Source organism: Mauremys mutica, chromosome 1 (assembly GCF_020497125.1).
Source record: "Mauremys mutica isolate MM-2020 ecotype Southern chromosome 1, ASM2049712v1, whole genome shotgun sequence".
In the NCBI taxonomy this organism is placed as follows: Eukaryota; Metazoa; Chordata; order Testudines; family Geoemydidae; genus Mauremys; species Mauremys mutica.
The window spans coordinates 371610367-371633012 of record NC_059072.1 but is presented as its reverse complement, the minus strand read 5'-3'; the positions used below and the strand labels follow the sequence as shown (position 1 = coordinate 371633012).

Sequence of the window (22646 nt, the reverse complement as noted above, 5' to 3'; positions counted from 1 at the left end):
GCACGTCTGTGTCTTACTGTGGGCCCCCTCAGGGAGTCCACGCGCTCTGGACCCCCCAGGCCTCCTCACCCCCGAAGGGGTTGATGCCCCCTGTTCTCTAGCCCAGAGCGACTCTCAGCCCGGGTAACACAGGAGGGTTTATTGAGAGTTGAACCCAGCACAGGAAACTCTCTGACCCTCAGGCCTGGCCTCTCTCAGCCCAGCACATCCCAGTCCCCCTGCATCCAGGTGGGCTCTCCCTGCTCCCCCTCTCCAGCCCAAAGCCCCCCTGCTTCCCCACTGGACCTCCGATACCCCCGGCCCCAACCCCGCCTCTGTCCATTGTCTTTTCTCCAGGGAAACAGGGTCATAAACAGGAAGGCCTGGGTCTCCTTGGGTCTCCTCTCCCCTCTTGTCCTCTCGCCCCCTCTGGCTGGAACCAGCTGGTCCAGTCACCGGGGTCCTCTCTTCGCAGCCCATTGTCCTTCCACTGGCCAGAACCGGCTGTGACTCCTGAGCTGCGTCTCCAGGGCACCAGGTCACCAGTCACTGGGGTCTCCATCCTCCAGGCCATTGGCCGGGGTCCCAAGTTCCCTCTCCGGTCCTGTGTCCCAACAAACTCCCTCTCCCCTCCCCTCGTTAAACCTGTAACACCCAGGGACACTGAGTCCCCCTCCCTCTGCATGCAAACCACTGGAAAACACAGAAAAAACAAGAAAACCCCCCACTTCGTCACATTCAGAAGTCCAAATAACACAGTTTCCTTAAAGTGCCCAGCCCCAGGCCTCTGTCCAGACACACACATCAGGTATGATGATGATTCCTGAAAATCTTCTCTCATCATATAAAAGAAAAGGTTCTTCCAGTCCCAAAGGATCAGCCACATACCCAGGTCCAATTATAACTTAGATCTTACCCAAAATACACGCCACAGCCAATTATTATTAACTAAGCTAAAATTGATTAAAAAAGAAAAGAGTGTTGGTTAAAGATCAATATACAGACAGACTTGAATTCAATTCTTGAGGTTCAGACACAGCAGAGATGAGTTTGTAGTTGCCAAAAGTCCTTTTAGAAATAGTCCAGAGGTTACAGTCCAATGTCCATATTCAGGGTGACTCCAGTCAGTGACTGGGGATCTCAATCCTTATGGCTTAAGGTTTCCCCCTCTTGAAACCCGAAGCAGGATCGTGTCCCAGGTTCTTATACATTTCCAGCAGCCTTTTGGCCTGAGAAAACAATAGGCTTAACTCTCCTTCTTCGAAACATCCTGGCAATTAGCACAGGGTAATTTATCCATTAAACAGTTCAGATACAGGTGACCACAACCTTAAAAGAGACACATAGACAATAATACTATTTCACGCAAGTGTCTTCCTAAATGTTAATATTCCCTTTTGGTCTTTCAATCAAAGCCATAGGGATAGACAAGACTTGTTTGCTTACATCCCAAGCCCTGAGCAAACATCTCCCCTTCTACCTTTAACAATGCAGGCTGCATTTCAAAGCTCTGTTCATTTACAGATCTTTCTAGCCAGTTTCTAAAGTCCGGCTGTCACGGAGTGTGGGGGAGTCGGGGCCCTGCACCCCCCACTTCCTGCGATTCTCCGTGACTCTCAGCCAGCCAGGAGAACAGAAGTTTTATTATATGACAGGAACACTGTCCCAAGTCAGAGCTTGTAGGTACAACCAGGACCCCTCAGTCAGGTCCCTCTGCGGGGCAAGTAGCTTAGACCCCAGACTTGGGGTTCCTGCCTCCTCCCAGCCAGCCCAAAACTGACACCAAAAACCTCTCCAGCCAGCTCTCTTCCTTTGTCTCCCCACCCCTCTTCCTGGCTCAGGTTACAGGCTTAGGTATTGTCCCTCACCTAAAGTCATCCCCTGCTCTCCCTTCCCCCATGCAGACAGTCCCTCGTTCTGGCTCTCATTCTTCAATGAGATATTAGATCAGACTCATAACGTCACAGGGGGACAGTTACTGCTCCTCTGTCCTGGGCACCCCAACTGGCACCCGGGGACACTGAGTCCCACCCCCTCTGCATGCAAACCATTGGGAAAACAAGGAAAAAACAAGAAAATCCCCCACTTCATCACACCCACCACCCCGGTACTTGAGTAACACACAGGGGAAACTGAGGCACATGCAGTGTTCAGACAAAACATTAAGAACATTCCCACTTCTCCCCCCCTCCCCACGGGAATGAGGAGTCATTGACAGTAACAGGGAACAAATGTATGCAGGAGTGAATGGCCAGTAGCTGAGTGGGAACCAGGCATTTCTCTAAAGCAGCTGGTTCTGGCCCTGCCGGAGACGGGAACCGGCTGGGCTGGGACACGGGCTGAACCCAGCTGGCAGTTCCAGTCTGATAACCAGTGTCGCAACACCCACACCGTGACCCCCCGCATGGCACCATTGTGGCTTTCGCACCCAGTTCCCTTCCCAGAAAAGCCCCCGCAGCACCGCACAGCAGGCCCCACGGCTCGGAGTGTGGTCAGGGGCAGCGCCATGATGAGGGGGCAAGAGGGGGCAGTTTGAGGGCGGGGCCATTCGAGGGGGCAGTTCTGGGGGGTGGGGCGGTTCTGGGGGTATTGGAGGGGGCAGTTGTGGGGGTGGGGCAGTTGGTGGGGGCAGTTAGAGGGCAGTTCGTGGGGGTGGGGCCGTTCGAGGGGTCAGTTCTGGGGGGTGGGGCGGTTCTGGGGGGGTTGGAGGGGCAGTAGGGGGGGGTGGGGCCGTTTGAGGGGGCAGTTCTGGGCGGCGGGGCCATTCTGGGGGTGGGAGAGGGCAGTTCACGGGGGTGGGGCCGTTAGAGGGGGCAGTTCTGGGTGTTGGGTCAATTCTGGGGGGGGGAGAGGGCAGTTCACGGGGGTGGGGCCGTTTGAGGGGGCAGTTCTGGGGGGCGGGGCCATTCTGAGGGTGGGAGAAGGCAGTTCATGGGGGTGGGGCCGTTCGAGGGGGCAGTTCTGGGGGGTGGGGCGGTTCTGGGGGGGTGGGGTGGGGCAGTTGTGGGGGGGTGGGAGAGGGCAGTTCTCGGGGGTGGGGCCGTTCGAGGGGGCAGTTCTGGGGGGTGGGGCGGTTCTGGGGGGGTTGGAGGGGCAGTTGTGGGGGGGTGCGAGAGGGCAGTTCTCGGGGGCGGGGCCGTTCGAGGGGGCAGTTCTGGGGGGCAGGGCCATTCTGGGGGTGGGAGAGGGCAGTTCACGGGGGTGGGGCCGTTCGAGGGGGCAGTTCTGGGGGGTGGGGCGGTTCTGGGGGGGTTGGAGGGGGCAGTTGTGGGGGGGTGGGAGAGGGCAGTTCTCGGGGGTGGGGCCGTTCGAGGGGGTGGGGCGGTTCTGGGGGGGTTGGAGGGGCAGTTGTGGGGGGGTGCGAGAGGGCAGTTGTGGGGGCGGGGCGGTTGTGGGGCGGGGCCGTGCTGGGGGGGCGGGGCGCAGTCTCGCGCCCGCCGGCCCGTTGCTGGTTCCCGCCCATCGCAGCCGTTGCCTGCTTGATAACCGCCGGGGGGGCTCGCGGTGGGTGTGGCCGGGTTCCCCCTGCCCCCCCCCACAGCTCGGGTCCCCCCCGGGTCCTCCCTGCCCCCCGCCCTCCCCACACACCCTGGCCCCCCAGGTCCCCCCCACAGCTCGGGTCCCCCCCGGGTCCTCCCTGCCCCCCGCCCTCCCCACACACCCTGGCCCCCCAGGTCCCTCCCACAGCTCGGGTCCCCCCCCCGGGTCCTCCCTGCCCCCCGGGTCCTCCCCACACACCCTGGCCCCCCAGGTCCCCCCCACAGCTCGGGTCCCCCCCCCGGGTCCTCCCTGCCCCCCGCCCTCCCCACACACCCTGGCCCCCCAGGTCCCTCCCACAGCTCGGGTCCCCCCCCCCGGGTCCTCCCTGCCCCCCGGGTCCTCCCCACACACCCTGGCCCCCCAGGTCCCCCCCACAGCTCGGGTCCCCCCCGGGTCCTCCCTGCCCCCCGCCCTCCCCACACACCCTGGCCCCCCAGGTCCCTCCCACAGCTCGGGTCCCCCCCCCCGGGTCCTCCCTGCCCCCCGGGTCCTCCCCACACACCCTGGCCCCCCAGGTCCCCCCCACAGCTCGGGTCCCCCCCGGGTCCTCCCTGCCCCCCGCCCTCCCCACACCCTGGCCCCCCAGGTCCCTCCGACCTCTCGGGTCCCCCCCCGGGTACTCCCTGCCCCCCGCTCTCCCCACACACCCTGGCCCCCCAGGTCCCCCCCACAGCTCGGGTCCCCCCCCCGGGTCCTCCCTGCCCCTGCCCACCTGCCACCCCCCCCACACACTGGGTCCCCTCTGGCCCCACTCTGCCCTCCTTCCCCCCAGGGCCTGCCCGCACCCCACTTACTCTGCCCCTCTACTCCCATCCCTCCCCCTGGCTTCCCCCACTGCCCCTCTTGTCCCCCCCCAGGACCTGGCCCCCCCGTGCCCCTCATTCCAATCCCCCAACTTTATCCCTGCCCCTCAGGGTCCCCACCCCTCGGCCCTACTCCTTCAGCCCCCTGTGCTCTGTCCCCTCCCCCTCTGCCCCATCACCTACCGTCCCCCAGCTCCCCATTACCTACCCCCTGCCATGCCCTGACCCTTCAGCCCCCAGGGCTCTGTCCCCCCCAGTGCCCCCTGCACCCACCCCCTACCCCTCCAGCCCCAGTGCTCTGTCCCCTCCCCTCTGCCCCATCACCTACCGTCCCCCAGCTCCCCATTACCTACCCCCTGCCATGCCCCGACCCTTCAGCCCCCAGGGCTCTGTCCCCCCCAGTGCTCCCTGCACCCACCCCCTACCCCTCCAGCCCCCAGTGCTCTCCTCTCTCTCCTAGTGCCCCCAGCACCTGCTGCCCCCCAGCTCCCCTTCACCCACCGCTTGCCCTGCCCTACCAGCGCCCAGTGCTCTGTCCCCTTCCCCAGTGCCCCCAGCACCTACTGCCCCCCACCCCCTGCCCCTCCAGCCCCCAGTGCTCTGTCCCCTTCCCCAGTGCCCCCCATCACCTACCCTCCCACCTCTCGGTGCCCAAACACCTACCCCTCCACTCATCTACACTTCGTCCCACTACCCAGCATCTCCAGTTCCCCCATCACCTACCTCTGTGCCTCATCACCTACCACACCTCCACCATCTACTCTCCCTGCCCCATCACTCACACTGTAAGGGACCAGTGCGAAGGCAGTTTGGCCTAGTGGTCACAGCTGGGCTGGGGCCTATACGTCAGGGATGATAGTCAGTGAGCAGAAGTCAGAGGAATCACTAGAGCTGGGTTCAGTACGCAAGAGTCAGCTGGGATCAGAGACCATGCCAAGGTGAAGTCTGGAGTCAGGCTCTGCAGACCTGGGTTCTACTCCACCAATCTTTAATTGTCCCTCTTCTTCAGGGGCACGCTTCCTCTGGATGGGCACTGGGCTTGGTTTATCCAGGTGGTCCAGATGAAACCTTTTTACCGGGTCAGGGCATGGACATGGGCAGTGAGTTCCCAGGAGTGTTCTTCAGTCCTCCCAATTATTTAGGGAGTACAGTCTCCTTCTCTGCAATATAGAGTCAAGGAAAGCGTGGACCATTTATTCCTCATCTTTGGAAAAAAGAAGACTGAGAGGGGACATGATAGCAGTTTTCAGGTATCTAAAAGGGTGTCATAAGGAGGAGGGAGAAAACTTGTTCATCTTAGCCTCTAAGGATAGAACAAGAATCAATGGGCTTAAAGTGCAGCAAGGGAGGTTTAGGTTGGACATTAGGAAAAAGTTCCTAACTGGAACTAAACACTGGAATAAACTGCCTAGGGAGGTTGTGGAATCTCCATCTCTGTAGATATTTAAGAGTAGGTTAGACTGACTAATTTATCTATCAGGGATGGTCTAGACAGTATTTCATCCTGCCATGAGGGCAGGGGACTGGACTTGATGACCTCTCGAGGTCCCTTCCAGCCCTACAATGTATGAATCTATGAATGCCTTTGGAGATGGACTGGCAGGGGTGGCTGTTGGGATCGATCAGGAAAAGGGTCCTATGTGTTAGGTTTCAGGAGGGATAAGTGGAAAAATGACTGAGATCGAAGGAGCTGCAATTTGAAGGTGACAGGGTTGATTTGCTAACCTATCCAGAAGGGTCCAAGGAACTGGTGGTCAAGCATGTGAGATGGTCTGTTTGTATGAAGACGTGTTGCTGCAAGTCAGACTTTTTGGCCCACTGTGAAAGCTGGGTCTTCCTGGTGTAGATAGTCTGCGTACCACTTATATTCCATTTTTGTGTCTTCGAGGTGGTCCTTAAGCTCCTCCTGGATATGATGAATTTATTGGATCCAGTTGGAAGCGGCTGGATTCGGGGAGGCTGCTGGCAAGGCCAAGTGGAACCTGTGATTTTCATAGAAGGTGCTCTGCCCTGTGCAGGCCTAGTTAGTGTTCGACGAGAACTGGTTCTCCCTTCTTCCTCTGCCGAGTTATCTTGATGGTAGTTGACAAAGCACCTTAGGTATTGCTCTAGTACTTGGTTCACCCTCTCTGTCTGCCCATTTGTGTGTCGGGTGGTATGTGGAGAAGGTAAAAGCATGAATGTCCATTAGCTGAAGTGCTTCACACCAGAAGTGAGAGACAAACGGCAGACCTCTGTCTGAGGTGATATGATCCAAAAGCCCATGAAGGCAGACCACATGAACCACTAAGAGTCAAGCTGTTTTTTCAGCAGAGGGCAGCCTGTTACAGGGGATGAAGTGCACTGTTTTGGTCATTTGGTCTATAAGAATTGAAGCTACTGTGTGGCCATCAGAGTCAGGGAGTTCCACTATGAAGTCCATACTGATTGAGGCCCATGGTACAGGTGGGGTCTCCAGGGGTACAAGGGTGCCGAGGGGCTTAACAGGAGGCATCTTGGTCCGCGCACACAAGTCACAAGAGTCAACATAGTCCTGGACTTTAGCTTGCGTATGGGGCCACCAGAAGAAACAGGAAGCCGTGTGGAAAGTCTTAAGGAGGCCAAAATGGCCTCCCCATGCAGTGTCATGGCAGAGATGGAGCACTTCTAGCCAGGGGAATGTGTGTGTGCCTATTGAGGTAGGTGATCCCATCCTCTGTGGAGCATTGCATTTTGGTTCTGGCTCTTGTTTGCGCAGACTGTTCTGTCATCTCCTGGAATAATGGATTGCCCCACAAAGTGGATCAGATTAGATCAAGCAGGTCTTGGTGGATTTTGGCAAGAAGGAAGTTCTGAGGTTTTGGGAGACGGAGTGGTTCTTGGTTAGGCTCTTTGCCCTCTTGGTATTGACTTTCCTATTCCTGGTTCCTGAGTGATAGGTGATGATGAAATCAAACTGAGAGAAGAATAACGCCCACCTGAGGTGTCTTTGGTTCAAGGCTCAAACCTTAGGCAGATATTCAGAAAAGACTTGACCTGGGTGTTTGGGTCCCTTGAGGAGATGGTGCCATTCTTCAAAGGCTGATTTAATTGCAAGTAGCTCCTTATCTAATATCACATCATTCTGTTTGGCAGAGTTGAGTTTTCAGGAGTGGTAGGCACAGGGGTGCAACACTTGCTGTGGACCATGCCTCTGAGAGAGTATGATCCCAATGGCTACACTGGAGGCATCAGCTTCCACTGTGAATGCTTGGGCTGGGTCTGGGTGTGCTAGATGGAAGTGGTGGTGAAAGCAGCTTTGAGCTGTTCGAAAGCATGATGAGCTTCAGGTGTCCAAACAAATTTGACAGCCTTGTGGAGGAGGGGGCTGTTTGCCCTGAGAAGTCTGGAATGAACTGTCAGTAAAAATTTGTGAAGCCCAGGATGGGGGGACCTGGGCACTGCCCAACTGCAGATGGCTTCCACCTTCTGGGGGTCCATCTTGATGCTGTCTGAGGAAAGGATGTAACATAAGAACATAAGAACGGCCGTACCGTGTCAGACCAAAGGTCCATCTAGCCCAGTATCTGTCTACCGACAGTGGCCAATCCCAGGTGCCCCAGGGGGTGTGAACCTAACAGGCAATGATCAAGTGATCTCTCTCCTGCCATCCATCTCCATCCTCTGACGAACAGAGGCCAGGGACACCATTCTTACCCATCCTGGCTAATAGCCATTATGGACTTAGCCACAATGAATTTATCCAGTTCCCTTTTAAACATTGTTATAGTCCTAGCCTTCACAACCTCCTCAGGTAAGGAGTTCCACAAGTTGACTGTGCGCTGCGTGAAGAAGAACTTCCTTTTATTTGTTTTAAACCTGCTGCCTATTAATTTTATTTGGTGACCCCTAGTTCTTGTATTATGGGAATAAGTAAAAAACTTTTCCTTATCCACTTTCTCAACATCACTCATGATTTTATATACCTCTATCATATCCCCCATTAGTCTCCTCTTTTCCAAGCTGAAGAGTCCTAGCCTCTTTCATCTTTCCTCATATGGGACCCTCTCCAAACCCCTAATCATTTTAGTTGCCCTTTTCTGAACCTTTTCTAGTGCTAGAATATCTTTTTTGAGGTGAGGAGACCACATCTGTACACAGTATTCGAGATGTGGGCGTACCATGGATTTATATAAGGGCAATAATATATTCTCAGTCTTATTCTCTATCCCCTTTTTAATGATTCCTAACATCCTGTTTGCTTTTTTGACCGCCTCTGCACACTGCGTGGACATCTTCAGAGAACTATCCACCATGACTCCAAGATCTTTTTCCTGACTCGTTGTAGCTAAATTAGCCCCCATCGTATTGTCTGTATAGTTGGGGTTATTTTTTCCAATGTGCATTACTTTACATTTATCCACATTAAATTTCATTTGCCATTTTGTTGCTCAATCACTTAGTTTTGTGAGATCTTTTTGAAGTTCTTCACAATCTGCTTTGGTCTTAACTATCTTGAGTAGTTTAGTATCATCTGCAAACTTTGCCACCTCACTGTTTACCCCTTTCTCCAGATCATTTATGAATAAATTGAATAGGATTGGTCCTAGGACTGACCCTTGGGGAACACCACTAGTTACCCCTCTCCATTCGGAGAATTTACCATTAATTCCTACCCTTTGTTCCCTGTCATTTAACCAGTTCTCAATCCATGAAAGGACCTTCCCTTTTATCCCATGACAGCTTAATTTACATAAGAGCCTTTGGTGAGGGACCTTGTCAAAGGCTTTCTGGAAATCTAAGTACACTATGTCCACTGGATCCCCCTTGTCCACATGTTTGTTAACCCCTTCAAAGAACTCTAAGACACGATTTCCCTTTACAGAAACCATGTTGACTATTGCTCAACAGTTTGTTTTTCTATGTGTCTGACAATTTTATTTTTAACTATTGTTTCGACTAATTTGCCCCCGGTACCGACGTTCCGGTCTGTAATTGCCGGGATCACCTCTAGAGCCCTTTTTAAATATTGGCATTACATTAGCTAACCCAAGAATTCTGTAGGGGACTGGTCAAAAGGTACATTTTTCCAGTTGCATGAACAGGCCACGCTTCTGTATCCTTTCCAGGATGGAACAAATGTGGTAACAATGCTGCTTGGGATTATCTGAAAACGCAAGTATGTCATCGAGGTAAATGACTACATGCTGATCCAGGGTGTCTCTAAATACATCATTCACAAAGTGTTGAAAGATCGTGGGAATGCTGGTCAGCCTGAATGGTATTACTAGATATTGAAAGTGCCTATAACGAGTTCAAAAGGCAGTCTTCCATTTGTCTCCTGCCCTGATGCGCTCTAGGTTGAAGGCGCCCTAGAGGTCCAGGTGGTGACAACTCTGGCAGTCTGCACACAATCACGTAACTCAGAGATTAAGGACAGGGCATACTAGTTTCAGACCATCACCTGGTTTAGGGCCCAATAGTCTACACAAAGGCGTAATGTTCCATCCTTTTTTTTAACGGAAAGGACTGGAGCCCCTGCTGAGGAGGTGGAGCACTGGGTGAAGCCCTTGGCCAGGTTTTCCTGGATGTACACACACAGGGCTGTCAGTTCTGGCTTAGACGTTGCATGAATCTGTCCGTAAGGGACCTTCGCCACAGGTTGCAGGTCTATGGGGCAGACATAGTCCTGGTGTGGAGGTAGCATGTCTGAATTCTGCTTTCCAAAAAATCTGCATAATCCCAATAATTTTGAGGGAGATGGGATTCAGGCTTGGGGATGACTTGTTCTGGCTTGCTGTCACCATCTAGAGTTCCACCACAGCTGCTGTGGCTTCCAAGCAGCTGCAGATGCCTGGGATCTGATGATTGCAGCCGGCTGCATGCAGGCAGACCCTTTGGCAGTATTCAGAGGGGAAGATGCAAGGGTTGTGCTGCTCCAGCCAGGTGATGCTGAGAATTAGGGAGAAGTGTGGAGAATGGATCACATTGAACTGTAGCACTTCCTGATGGCTTTTAGGGGTATTGTTTCCTATGACACTGGCTCTGAAGACAGTAGGGCCCATCTATCATTTCTACAAAAACTGATATAGGTTTTAAATGGAGGGGGATTTATAGTTCTTGAGCCGCTTTAGCAACTGTGAAATTATCGGTAGCCCCAGAATTGATCAGGGCCCAATGAGGGGGAATTGGCCTGGCCCCATCCCTGGTACATAACTTTATTCATACTTGGAAGTGTCCTGGATTGGGTTTCTCTTGAGGACTGGGGATACTTCTGGAGAATAAGGTCGTGGTGGTGCCCTGGCTGACTCCCCTATATGGCCTTGTCTCACTCGTTTCCCGATTCCTTGCGGGTCAGGGTCTGTGATGAACAAGAGATGAGGGCATGTCTGGGCACTCTGCAATAAAAGCATAACGTAATGTGCTATCGCTGTTCCTTTTCTTCCAGGGTTAAGTGTTGGTGGCCCAGATCAACTTGCATCAGTTAACAGTTGGGTCCTGGGGTTTTTGATGTAGGGTGTGGGTGAAGCTGTGACAGCGTCCCCCTCCTCTCTTTGTTTCGCTCACGCAGCCATTTATTGATGTGGAGAGAGAGGTCAATGAAAGCATCTAAGTGGGTTGGGGTCTCAACGTGGGCTAGCTCATCCTTTACTTCTTCACTAAGTCCAGGCCAAAAACGATTCAGTTGGGCTGCCTTGTTCCACTCACTCTCAAAACTGGGTGAGTGGGCAACAAAATGGCAGATGAAATTCAATGTTGATAAATGCAAAGTAATGCACATTGGAAAACACAATCCCAACTATACCTATAAAATGATGGGGTTTATATTAGCTGTTACCACTCAATAAAGAGATCTTGGCGTCATTGTGGATAGTTCTCTGAAGACATCCACTCAATGTGCAGTGGCAGTCAACCACAGCGGGGACTTTGGGGAAGGGGTTGGAATGGGGGTGGGAGGGGGTGGGGTCAGGGCGGGGCTGGGGGCAGAGCCGGGTCGAACATTCCCCTGAGCGTGCCATGTTCCCACTCCTCCCCCTCCCTCCCAGCATGCCGTCAAACAGCTGTTTGGCGGCGGCAAGGTGGGAAGCTCTGGGAGGTAGGTGGAGGAGCGGGGATGCAGTTTGCTCAGGGGAGGAGGTGCGGGGGGAGCTTGGCTGCCGGTGGGTGCAGAGCACCCACTAATTTTTCCCCGTGGGTGCTCCAGCCCTGGAGCACCCACGAAGCTGGCACCTATGCCTGGCATTGGCCACTGTCGGTAGACAGCAAAGAGTCCTGTGGCACCTTATAGACTAACAGATGTTTTGCAGCATGAGCTTTCGTGGGTGAATACCCACTTCTTCAGATGCTTCACCCACGAAAGCTCATGCTGCAAAACATCTGTTAGTCTATAAGGTGCCACAGGACTCTTTGCTGCTTCTACAGAACCAGACTAACACGGCTACCCCTCTGATACTTGTCGGTAGACAGGACACTGGGCTAGATGGACCTTTGGTCTGACCCAGTATGGCCATTCTTATGTTCCCATCCAAACATTTGGGTAGTGGTACTGTGGGGCTCTGTTCAAAAGGCAGTGGCCCAACCCAAGCCTGGAGTACAGCATTTTCTTTCTGAGACCATGCTAGCTGCTCGTGATGTGTCTGATTTTCTGCTAGGAGCTGCACCAATTGGGACCACAGCAGATGGTTCTCGGTTTGGAGTTGTGCAACCTGCTCCTGGAGATCCGGTTTCCAGTGGGCAATGGTAGACCCACCCCTTCCATAACCCTGTTATGGGGCTGCTGCAGAGGGGGTTGGGAGGGGTCTGGGCAAACTGTAAGACTAGGACGTAGGTGGTCTGGCTTAGCAGTCACAGCTGGGCTGGGATGGGATGATAGTCAGTGAGCAGGAGTCAGAGGAATCGCTAGAGCTGGGTTCAGTAAGCAAGAGTCAGGGTCAGAGTCAGGCTGGGGTTGGAGACCAGAAAGCAGAGGTAGTACCAGGCTGAAGTCAGGAGGCAAGAGTCAGGGTCATTGTTGGGCTGGGATCAGACACTGGAGATCAGGAGACAAGGTGAAGTCTGGAGTCGCAGCAGGCCCAAAGTCTCTATGGTTTCCCAGACAACTTCCTGGGGCACCCTCCAGGGTTAAATAGGGTGCTTGGCCAATCAAAAGGCTGTGGGGGTCACTCTGCATCCCTGGGGCAGTACTTCATGTGGTGCCCGCTCTCCAAAGTGATCTGCCTGGCCTCCTGGTGGCACTGTGGGAATGTCAGCCGTCCCAGGCTCTGCAGACCTAGTTCTAGTCCATGGATGCTTATGTGCACCACCAGGGCCCCCATCACCTACTCATCCCTCCCAGTGCCCCCTGCACATCCTCCACCTCTCCCATTGTCCCCCATGGCACTGTCTGACCACTACCCCCCGCCTCTTCCTCACCCAATGGCACAACTTAACGTCCTCTAACCCCACTCTGTCCCCTCCCACACCATGGCACAGCTTGCCCCCTCTGATCTCATCTTGCCCCCCCCTCGAGAACAGACTGCCTGTGATCCCATCCTCCTGGCACAGCCTGCCTCCATTTTGCCCCTTCCCCTGTGCTTCCATGGCACCTAGACTGACCAGGCCTTTGTCTTTAGCAGCTTTGTGTGCACAGAGATACCATGCAGTCTTCCCCAACTCTCCCCAGTCTGTTCCCTGCTGCTGCTGACCCAGGTAAGGAGCCTTAATCTCTGCTGCCATAACCAGGGGGAGAACAGGGACTCAGAGGGAGAGCTGTTTCCTCACAGTCAGCACTGGCTCCATTGCCCCAGGGTTGCTCTGGAGGTTGTTGTGCTACAGGTGAGGTCAGAAGTGAATTTGGGGGCATCTTCTCTGTTCTAGTGCCAACAGCTCATTGTGATGGGATCTCCGGGGTGCAGCCTGGGACTGTGGGACCGCTGTGCTCCCTTAACTCTCCAGCCTGGGCTGTCTCTCACAAAGCTTTGCTAGTGGCAAGCAGCAAAGCCCTCCAAGCCCTATTATCACTCAGCACCACAGCATGTGGAGCCCCACACCCAGCTAGATTGCATGAATGCTCCCAGAGCCACTCATGAATCACACAGAGAAAGGCACCAGCCAAATCCCCCCAGCTCCCAGCACTGTACATCAGGAATATATCGTCTTGTCTTGAGCAGTGCAAATACATTAATTGGTTCCCCACTTCATCAATGGAAAGTGGATATACACCTGCCTTTATAAACCTGAGCAAATTTACCACACACTTCAGGCAAACTCACTCGTAAAGATAAACTGTAAGACAAACTTATTCACTACAAAAGATAGATTTTAAGTGATTAGAAGTGATAGGCAAAAAGTCAGACTTAGTTACCAAAATAAAATAAGTTTAACGCCGACAGACCCTGGTTGTCGGAGGGTGGGATTGAACCTGGGACCTCTGGAGCTAAATGCACAAGCCTCTACTGCATGAGGTAAAACCATATGGCTGTTAGCTAAGGATCTGGAGCAGACTCATTCATCTCTCTCTCTAAGTGGTCTTGGTGCACTAGAGGGGACAAAGTACCACACCCAGGAGGTATGTGGGTTATATAAGCACGCAGTCTAAACTCTCAACCCTGTTAGACTGGGCAACATCTAGAGCAGGGGTCGGCAACCTTTCAGAAGTGCTGTGCCGAGTCATCATTTATTCACTCCGACTGAAGGTTTTGCGTGCCAGTAATACATTTTAACATTTTTAGAAGGTCTCTTTCTATAAGTCTATACTATATAACTAAACTATTGTTGTATGTAAAGTAAATAACATTTTTAAAATGTTTAAGAAGCTTCATTTAAAATTAAATTAAAATGCAGAGCCCCCCAGACCGGTGGCCAGGAAAATCAGCTCGCGTGCTGCCTTCGGCATGCGTGCCATAGGTTGCAGTTTTTCTCACCCCACTGGCAGTTCATAGTACACAGGTTTCACCATTGAAACCTGGGCCAGTCTCCTCTGCTAGAGTCTTCAGTCTTCTGAGTGTCTTTGTTGCTTGCAGCGTAGGTGGGGGCAGGAGAAAGGCCAATCATGGGGCCCCTACGTTCTATGTATGAAACTGCAGAAAAACCTGAGAGTCTCAGGTTTAAATTTAGAAGTATGAACAACAAGGGTAATGTCGTGGTGGGAGTCTGCTACAGACCACCAGACCAGGGGGATGAGGTGGACGAGGCTTTCTTCCAGCAACTAACAGAAGTTGCTAGATCACAGGGCCTGGTTCTCATGGGTGACTTTAATCACCCCGATATCTGCTGGGAGAGCAATACAGCAGTGCACAGACAATCCAGGAAGTTTCTGGAAAGTGTAGGGGACAATTTCCTGGTGCAAGTGCTGGAGGAACCAACTAGGGGAAAAGCTCTTCTTGACCTGCTGCTCACAAACAGAGAAGAAATAGTAGAGGAAGCAATAGTGGATGGGAACCTGGGAGGCAGTGACCATGAGATGGTCGAGTTCAGGATCCTGACACAAGGAAGAAAGGAGAGCAGTAGAACAGAGACCCTGGACTTCAGAAAAGCAGACTTCGACTCCCTCAGGGAACTGATGGGCAAGGTCCCCTGGGAGAATAACATGACGGGGAAAGGAGTCGAGGAAAGCTGGCTGTATTTTAAAGAATCCTTATTGAGGTTGCAGGAACAAACCATCCCGATGTGTAGGAAGAAAAGTAAATATGGCAGGCGACCAGCTTGGCTTAACAGTGAAATCCTTGCTCGTCTTAAACACAAAAAAACAGCTTACAAGAAGTGGAAGATTGGACAAATAACCAGGGAGGAGTATAAAAGTATTGTTCAGGCATGCAGGAGTGAAATTAGGAAGGCCAAATCACACATGGAGTTGCAGCTAGCCAGAGATGTTAGGAGTAACAAGAAGGGTTTTTTCAGGTATGTTAGCAACAAGAAGAAAGTCAAGGAAAGTGTGGGCCCCTTGCTGAATGAGGGAGGGAACCTAGTGACAGAGGATGTGGAGAAAGCTAGTGTACTCAATGCTTTTTTTGCCTCTGTCTTCACAGACAAGGTCAGCTCCCAGACAGCTGCACTCTGCAGCACGGTATGGGGAGGAGGTGACCAGCTCTCTGTGGAGAAAGAAGTAGTTTGGGACTATTTAGAAAAGCTGGATGAGCACAAGTCCAAGTCTTTGCAACCAAGAAGGCATGGAAAGCACCACTTTGATTATTCAAACAGATAAAAATGTTGGTGTTTACTATGCAGACAAGAAAAGTTACATTTTCTGTTCAGGCATTTGAAAGTTAAGTGGAGAAAGAAGTGGTTCGGGACTATTTAGAAAACCTGGACGAGCACAAGTCCATGGGGCCGGATGCGCTGCATCCGAGGGTGCTAAAGGAGTTGGCCGATGAGATTGCAGAGCCATTGGCTGTTATCTTTGAAAAATCATGGCGATCGGGGGAGGTCCCGGATGACTGGAAAAAAGCTAATGTAGTGCCCATCTTTAAAAAAGGGAAGAAGGAAGATCCAGGGAACTACAGGCCAGTCAGTCTCACCTCAGTTCCTGGAAAAATCATGGAACAGGTCCTCAAGGAATCAATTCTGAACCACTTAAAGGAGGGGAAAGTGATCAGGAACAGTCAGCATGGATTCACCAAGGGCAAATCATGCCTGACTAACCTAATTGCCTTTTATGATGAGATAACCGGCTCTGTGGATGAGGGGAAAGCAGTGGATGTGCTATTTCTGGACTTTAGCAAAGCTTTTGATACAGTCTCCCACAGTATTCTTGCCAGCAAGTTAAAGAAGTATGGGCTGGATGAATGGACGGTAAGGTGGATAGAAAACTGGCTAGATGGTCGGGCTCAACGAGTAGTGATCAATGGCTCCATGTCTAGTTGGTATCATAGAATCATAGAATCATAGAATCTCAGGGTTGGAAGGGACCTCAGGAGGTCATCTAGTCCAACCCCCTGCTCAAAGCAGGACCAAACCCAACTAAATCATCCCAGCCAGGGCTTTGTCAAGCCTGACCGTAAAAACCTCTAAGGAAGGAGATTCCACTACCTCCCTAGGTAACCCATTCCAGTTCTTCACCACCCTACAGTGGTAGCCGGTATCAAGTGGAGTGCCCCAAGGGTCGGTGCTGGGGCCGGTTTTGTTCAATATCTTCATTAACGATCTGGAGGATGATGTGGACTGCACCCTTAGCAAGTTTGCAGATGACACTAAACTGGGAGGAGTGGTTGATACGCTGGAGGGTAGCGATAGGATACAGAGGGACCTAGACAAATTAGAGGATTGGGCCAAAAGAAATCTGATGAGGTTCAACAAGGACAAGTGCAGAGTCCTGCACTTAGGACGGAAGAATCCCATGCACTGCTACAGACTAGGGACCGAATGGCTGGGCAGCAGTTCTGCAGAAAAGGACCTAGGGGTTACGGTGGATGAAAAGCTGATAATGAGTCAACAGTGTGCCCTTGTTGCCAAGAAGGCTAATGGCATTTTGGGTTGTATAAGTAGGGGCATTTCCAGCAGATTGAGGGACGTGATCATTCCCCTCTATTCAGCACTGGTGAGGCCTCATTTGGAGTACTGTGTCCAGTTTTGGGCCCCACACTACAAGAAGGATGTGGATAAATTGGAAAGAGTCCAGCGGAGGGCAACAAAAATGATTAGGGGGCTGGAGCACATTACTTATGAGGAGAGGCAGGGGGAACTGGGATTGTTTAGCCTGCAGAAGAGAAGAATGAGGGGGGATTTGATAGCTGCTTTCAACTACCTGAAAGGGGGTTCCAAAGAGGATGGATCTAGACTGTTCTCAGTGGTAGAAGATGACAGAACAAGGAGTAATGGTTTCAAGTTGCAGAGGGGGAGGTTTAGGTTGGACATTAGGAAAAACTTTTTCACTAGGAGCGTGGTGAAGCACTGGAATGGGTTACCTAGGGAGGTGGTGGAATCTCCTTCCTTAGAGGTTTTTAAGGTCAGGCTTGACAAAGCCCTGGCTGGGATGATTTAGTTGAGTTTGGTCCTGCTTTGAGCAGGGGGTTGGACTAGATACCTCCTGAGGTCCCTTCCAACCCTGAGATTCTGTGATTCTATGATTCTATGATTCTATTTTATATCCTTAGTCCATTTGCTTGGAGAACACAAGTCAGGCATGTCTAGTGGGCATTTCTGAGTCAGAAGGTGAAGCAATACCCTGGTGTGTCTCCTGTGAGTCAGTCATTGAATTGTAACTCCTCTGCTGGACAATGGCTGGTGATGTCTGTTCAACACTCACCCAGGTGTTGGTTACCTCCCTTATCATTGCTTCACTCTCTGGAGAGCTAGTATCTGGGTGCCTCCCAACCCACAGCATATTTTGGTGACAACCATACAACACAATTCTCAAAATTTTATATGTGTGCATGATACACATATTTAGATGGAACAGTGGGTTTCCGCAGATCATAACCTTTCCCCGGATACCTCACATGGCATGCTTTATATGCAATATCACAATTATATATAGATGAGGAATATGGGGTTTACAGGGCACTCCCCTGAGGTATAGAGTGTCACACTCATTCTTTGCTTTGCCCAGCAAGGGGGTGTGTAGGAATCATCCTCAAACATGCATAGTCTACTGAGGACCATTGTGCCAGCCAGAGTGACCGCAGGGTCACACTAGGCATTATGTACTGAAATTCCCCCATCTGGCTCAATCCTGCAAATCCATAAATCTCAGAGGCATCCCTAGGTAGGGTCAGGGCATCCACCCCTTTCCACGTGAGCATGATATACTGGGGTATTTTTGTCCATCCTGGTAACATGGCTGAAGAGCACGCAACCCTGCTTTTGAGTATAATGAGCATCTGAAGGAAGGCCAGATCTGTAAGACAATGACATTCTGCACAAAGTCAAACCGCTTTATGCTCAGGATTTGGTGCTGACAGCGCATAAGGAACACCGCTAGCCTTTCACCAGGTCTTCAGCAGCGCAGAATCCCCAGCAGACCATAGACTAGTTGTCACTCAGCTCTCACTGCATTTTCCAACTCCTTGCAAGCTGAAAGTCCTCCAATAGTACCATGTGCAGCCCGTATCTGAGGATCCTGTTGAAGCCGTGAAACACTGATAGGCCACCAAGGATCACATATGTGGAAGGGAATCTGGCCCCACAATACAGTGCAGTTGGGTGTGGGCAGCATAGGGGGCACCCTCAGCCTTGGGCTGAGCACTTGCTCACTTCTCCTGGTCCTAGCTCATGACTCTGTCCCTTTGCAGGTGTCAGAGAGCCCAGGAGCTTCCAGTCAGCAGAGCATGGCTGGGCCTGGGGTGTCCGCCAGCGCCTTGCTGCCCAGCTCCAAGAGACAGGCAGGCCTGACCCCCAGCACTTGGACGCGCTCGTGGCAGAGCTGGTCGCTGTGTTTGCGAAGGTGCTGCAGAGGAGCAGCCGAAGTGCCTGGCTGCACCTGCTGGATGTCCTGCAGCTCCTCAGCCCGTTCCGGGAGCAGCTGCGTTGCCGGGAGGAGCTGCTGCCCTACCTGGAGAGCGTCTGTTACCAGTACCACCGCAGTCAGGCCCTCGTGTCTGACCTAGATGTCCTGGGAGCCATGGGCCAGGCCTTCCCCAGGGACCACTCAGAGCTGTGTGCCCATCCACTTTCTGCACACTGCAGGGATCCAGTGCCCCCAGCCAATCTGCTCCCTGTTGGCTCAGAGCCAGCCTTCGCAGGGCAGCCCTGCCCCTTTGTCCTAGAGCAGGAGGTAGAAGAACCAGCAGCCGTGTTCCAGCCAGGCCCAGTGTCTTTGCAGGAGCTGCAGAGATGTGTGGGTCTGGTGGGCATGGAGCTGGCTCAGGATGAGACCCAGTGGAAAAGCAGCCTGGGCCTCATGTCCCTCGCCCTTGGTACAGAGGTGCCTGTGAAGTATTGCTGTGCCAAGCTGAGGTAAGGGCTTCCTCTGCCAAATCCTGGCACTAGGCTCCAATGCCCTCCCCCAGGGTATGGGCTGCTCTCGTGGGCCCCACAGAGTCCAGGGATCACGCACACTCCCACTTCCCCAGGGCCACAGGGACGCTGGACTGTACTCCCCAGAGCTCACTGTGACTGGAGAGCCTGCCAGATGGTGGTGGGAACTGTGAGCCAGGACTCCTGGGTTCTGTTTTCAGCTCTGGGAGGGGATTAGGGGCTCGGGAGTCCGCTCAGAGGAACTGGGCAGCCAGGAGTCCTAGATGTTTTTTCCAGTCCTCACTGTATGGTGGTCTAACGGTACAGACCCCCCCTGGGGAGTGAGTGTCTCTCCAGCACTGTGAACGTGCAAATCCTAGGCGAGCTGAGTGTGGCATCCCAGCTGCCTCCCTTCCCCCTCCCCCCCCCCGCCTGCACCCTGGAGAGGGAGCTGGCTCTGGACATGGGGTGACCTCTGCCCTGGAGCTCTCACAGTCATCCCATCTTCACTGCAGGCTCCTGCCAGACCCAGGCCGAGAGGCTGCTGCACCCCCCCCACAGGTGGTGGAAGGAGAGCAGGGCTTCTCCTGGCAGTCCCTGACAGGGCTCCGGGCTGCTGAGATTTTTGTGAGGAACAGGCACCTGGGGAAAATCAACTTTGTCTACCTCAACATTGCCCCCAACAGGCACTTCAGGTAACTGCACCCAAACTCAACCCCCCCCCCCCCCCCACACACCCACACTGCCCCTGCCAGGCACTTCCCTAGTGCTGTGTTAGCCTCTGGGATGTCAGGCCTGGTGCCCCCAGTGGTGCTGCAGGGCTCAGTGCCTTGCTGGCCTCCCCATGGCAGGGGCAGGGGTATGTGTGGATGGGTGGAGCTTCCTCTTTCCATGTAGGGCCTTGTATTTTCTTTTCTCCATACAGGCCCTACGACCTGGTTGTGGTTCCTAAGCGCCAGGCCAACTCCCAGCACTATGTCTTCTCCCCCTTTGGGGTGCTGCATGTGCACCCTGAAGAAGGTGCTGAGGCCCTGACACTTGGAGAGTGGCACCGAGAGGCCACACTGTGGCAGCTACTCCAGTGCATCCCCTTCTTCAGGCACTGCCTCGTCCGCAAAGCCTTTGCCTGGTGAGTGGTGGGGTGCCCCTTGCTGAAGGGCACTGTAGAGGAACCTGCGAAGGATCCCAACCTCCACACTGTGCTCAGAGGATGGGGCCTGGTGGCCTGAGCCCTGGATGCAGGGGGCCTATATTGCATGTGTTGGGGCAGGACCTGAGGTATTAGGTTGGCTGGCCCCCATTAACAGCTTACAGGATCTACACCTGACGGTTCTGGCTGCAGGGACATGGGCTGGAGCCCAGGGATGTGGGCAAGGTGGGACCAATAGCAGCAGGTCGGCATGGAGCCCCTTGTTGATGTGCAGTGTCTCTCGCCTCCCTGAGCTAACCCCTCCTCTCAGCATGGCACAGCTCCTAGTTTCACCCTCCTTCCCCCGTAGCTGGTGGCAGAATGTGAAGCACCTGCAGCTGCTGAGACGCCAGGAAGCCCTGGGCAAGCACCTGCTCCTGGCTGTGCCCCACTTTGGAGCAGCACTGCTCCACATCTCCAGGTGAGAAGATGTCTGTGTGTTTGTGTGGGGGGGAGGCGTGTCCCTGCCCCAGCCAGGACCTTGACTGAGAGCAGCCCCTGTCCAGGCTGGCACCGCTCCCCTTGGAATCCCAGCTGAGAACACCCTGCACTGGAGGCCCGAGGCCCTGGATGTAACCGCATCTATAGCTTGTGGTTACTTTAACCAATTCCCACCCCAAGGGCCAGCCTCCGAGACAGCCTACAGGAGAGAGGTCACCAACACAAGGGGCCCCACGGTGCACCACAGAGACTCTCTAGTGCTCTTTCCCCAATCATTTCCTTTATTAATCGACCAAACAATGCACACGCTGCAGTCTGGTAAAGCGGAGAGAGACCCATACAGAATGGTGTTAGTCTTCATCATCATCGTCCTCACCAGTGAGCATCTTCCCCCAGCCAAGGCACGCAGGCCAGGATACACCCACTGGGGTTCACACACATTTATGAAGGTTTGAACCCCTTTTCCGTATTTGAACTTCCACACCTCACTACTTTTGGGGTGCCCCATCTTTCATAGGCTAACTCATTAATATTTACGTCACCTTAGCGTGGTAGTCACAGGTGATTACCTTAAGGAAGTCTTGAACATTTCACCCTGACTAGCAGTGTTTGCCTTGTGGCATCTACTATCTTTCATAGACATTAGTGTGGAAACTCTGCAGTTATTTTCAAAACATCAGCATCAGCAGCATACACACAGGCTCAGCCGGTTTGTTAACATGCGATGCTACAACATTCAGCAATACTTACCTTTCACCTCTTTGTCCTAAATATGCCTGATACCTTTTATCCTGGGTTATGCAGAAGAGCACCCCCGCCTCTTTAGGTTCTCCAGTGGTTCTCACTGAGTCCTTTCTCCCCAAGCAAGGGCCGGAGGAGCCTCTGTGGGGCGCTTCCCTTCAGGGGCCATTTCTCTTCACACTGCTGGCTCCCTTCAGGCTCACAGGGGACATTTGACCTTAGGGTCAGCTCTCCAGGGGTGCTGTGAGCAGAGCCTTGGGGAGGAAGGGTTGAGGCCCCAGCCAGTGAGCTCAGGGTTACTGGACTGGACCCCAGGAGGGGTCCCTTGCTGGCTTCTACACTCCTGCGCTTACCCTCGACTGCCTGGGGCTGAGTGCCCAGGGAGGCTGGCTGTCCCCATGGCCCTGCCTGATGGATCCTGTTTCCTCCTAGACTCCTGCAGGAGCTAAGATCTGTGCACTGGCTGCCCCAGGATGATTCCAAATGCTACACCTTCCCGGAGCTACAGCGGGCCCTGGCCCAAGAGAATGGCCGTGCCCGAGGCCTGCTTAGGAGGTTCCTGACCCTCTGCTCAGCCATTCTCGAGCTGGTAAGGCAGGTTTGGAGCCTTGTGGAGACCCTCCACATTTGTTCTCTCCCTGTACTCCCAGTGCCCCTTGGCTTCTCTCACTGAGTGTCTCCTGCTGGGAGGGGTCAGAGCTGCACAACCCCACAGCCAGTGCTCCTGCCTTGTTCCCTGTAGTGCCCTCTGATGGGAGCTCCCCACGCAGCCAGCACCACTGCTCTGCTCCCTACAGCTCCTCCTGCAGGGAAGAGCCAGGAGCTCTACAACCCCACAGCCAGTGCTCCTGCCCTGCTCCCTGTAGTGCTCCTCCAGCGCTGGGAGTTTCCCCTACACAGGTCCTCCTCTCCCATGGAAGCTCCACGCCTGCCCTATAGACCCTACAATTCAAGGTTTTAAGCTCCTGCTTTGGCTGGGAAAGCTCTGGGAGCTCTCAGGGTTGTGTTCCCCAGTCAAACCAGGGAACAGTGCTTCTGCCATGCTCGATTGTTTCTATCACAGACCCTCTCTCTCCATCCCAGAGCAGCAAGAAAGAGTCTCCTGGAATAATGTGGGGCTCCAC

General features: G+C 53.5%; 1 protein-coding gene across 15 annotated transcripts in view; it reads left to right on the top strand.

Moving 5' to 3' along the window:
- Positions 1–3426: 3426 nt before the first annotated feature.
- DNHD1 (dynein heavy chain domain 1) overlaps positions 3427–22646 on the top strand; it is a 200898-nt gene continuing 181678 nt past the window's right edge. For 9 of the 15 annotated variants that reach the window (XM_045025349.1, XM_045025359.1, XM_045025414.1 and 6 more), the window contains exons 1-7: positions 4914–5572; positions 12896–12968; positions 18488–19151; positions 19667–19846; positions 20077–20280; positions 20651–20761; positions 21955–22111. In XM_045025349.1, the coding sequence (XP_044881284.1) occupies positions 12917–12968; positions 18488–19151; positions 19667–19846; positions 20077–20280; positions 20651–20761; positions 21955–22111 (1368 nt within the window). In that variant the 5' untranslated portion in view covers positions 4914–5572; positions 12896–12916. Of the gene's footprint in view, positions 3484–4913; positions 5573–11947; positions 12969–18487; positions 19152–19666; positions 19847–20076; positions 20281–20650; positions 20762–21954; positions 22112–22646 lie in introns of those variants that run through there. The other 6 variants (XM_045025326.1, XM_045025296.1, XM_045025318.1 and 3 more) reach the window with 6 other exon arrangements.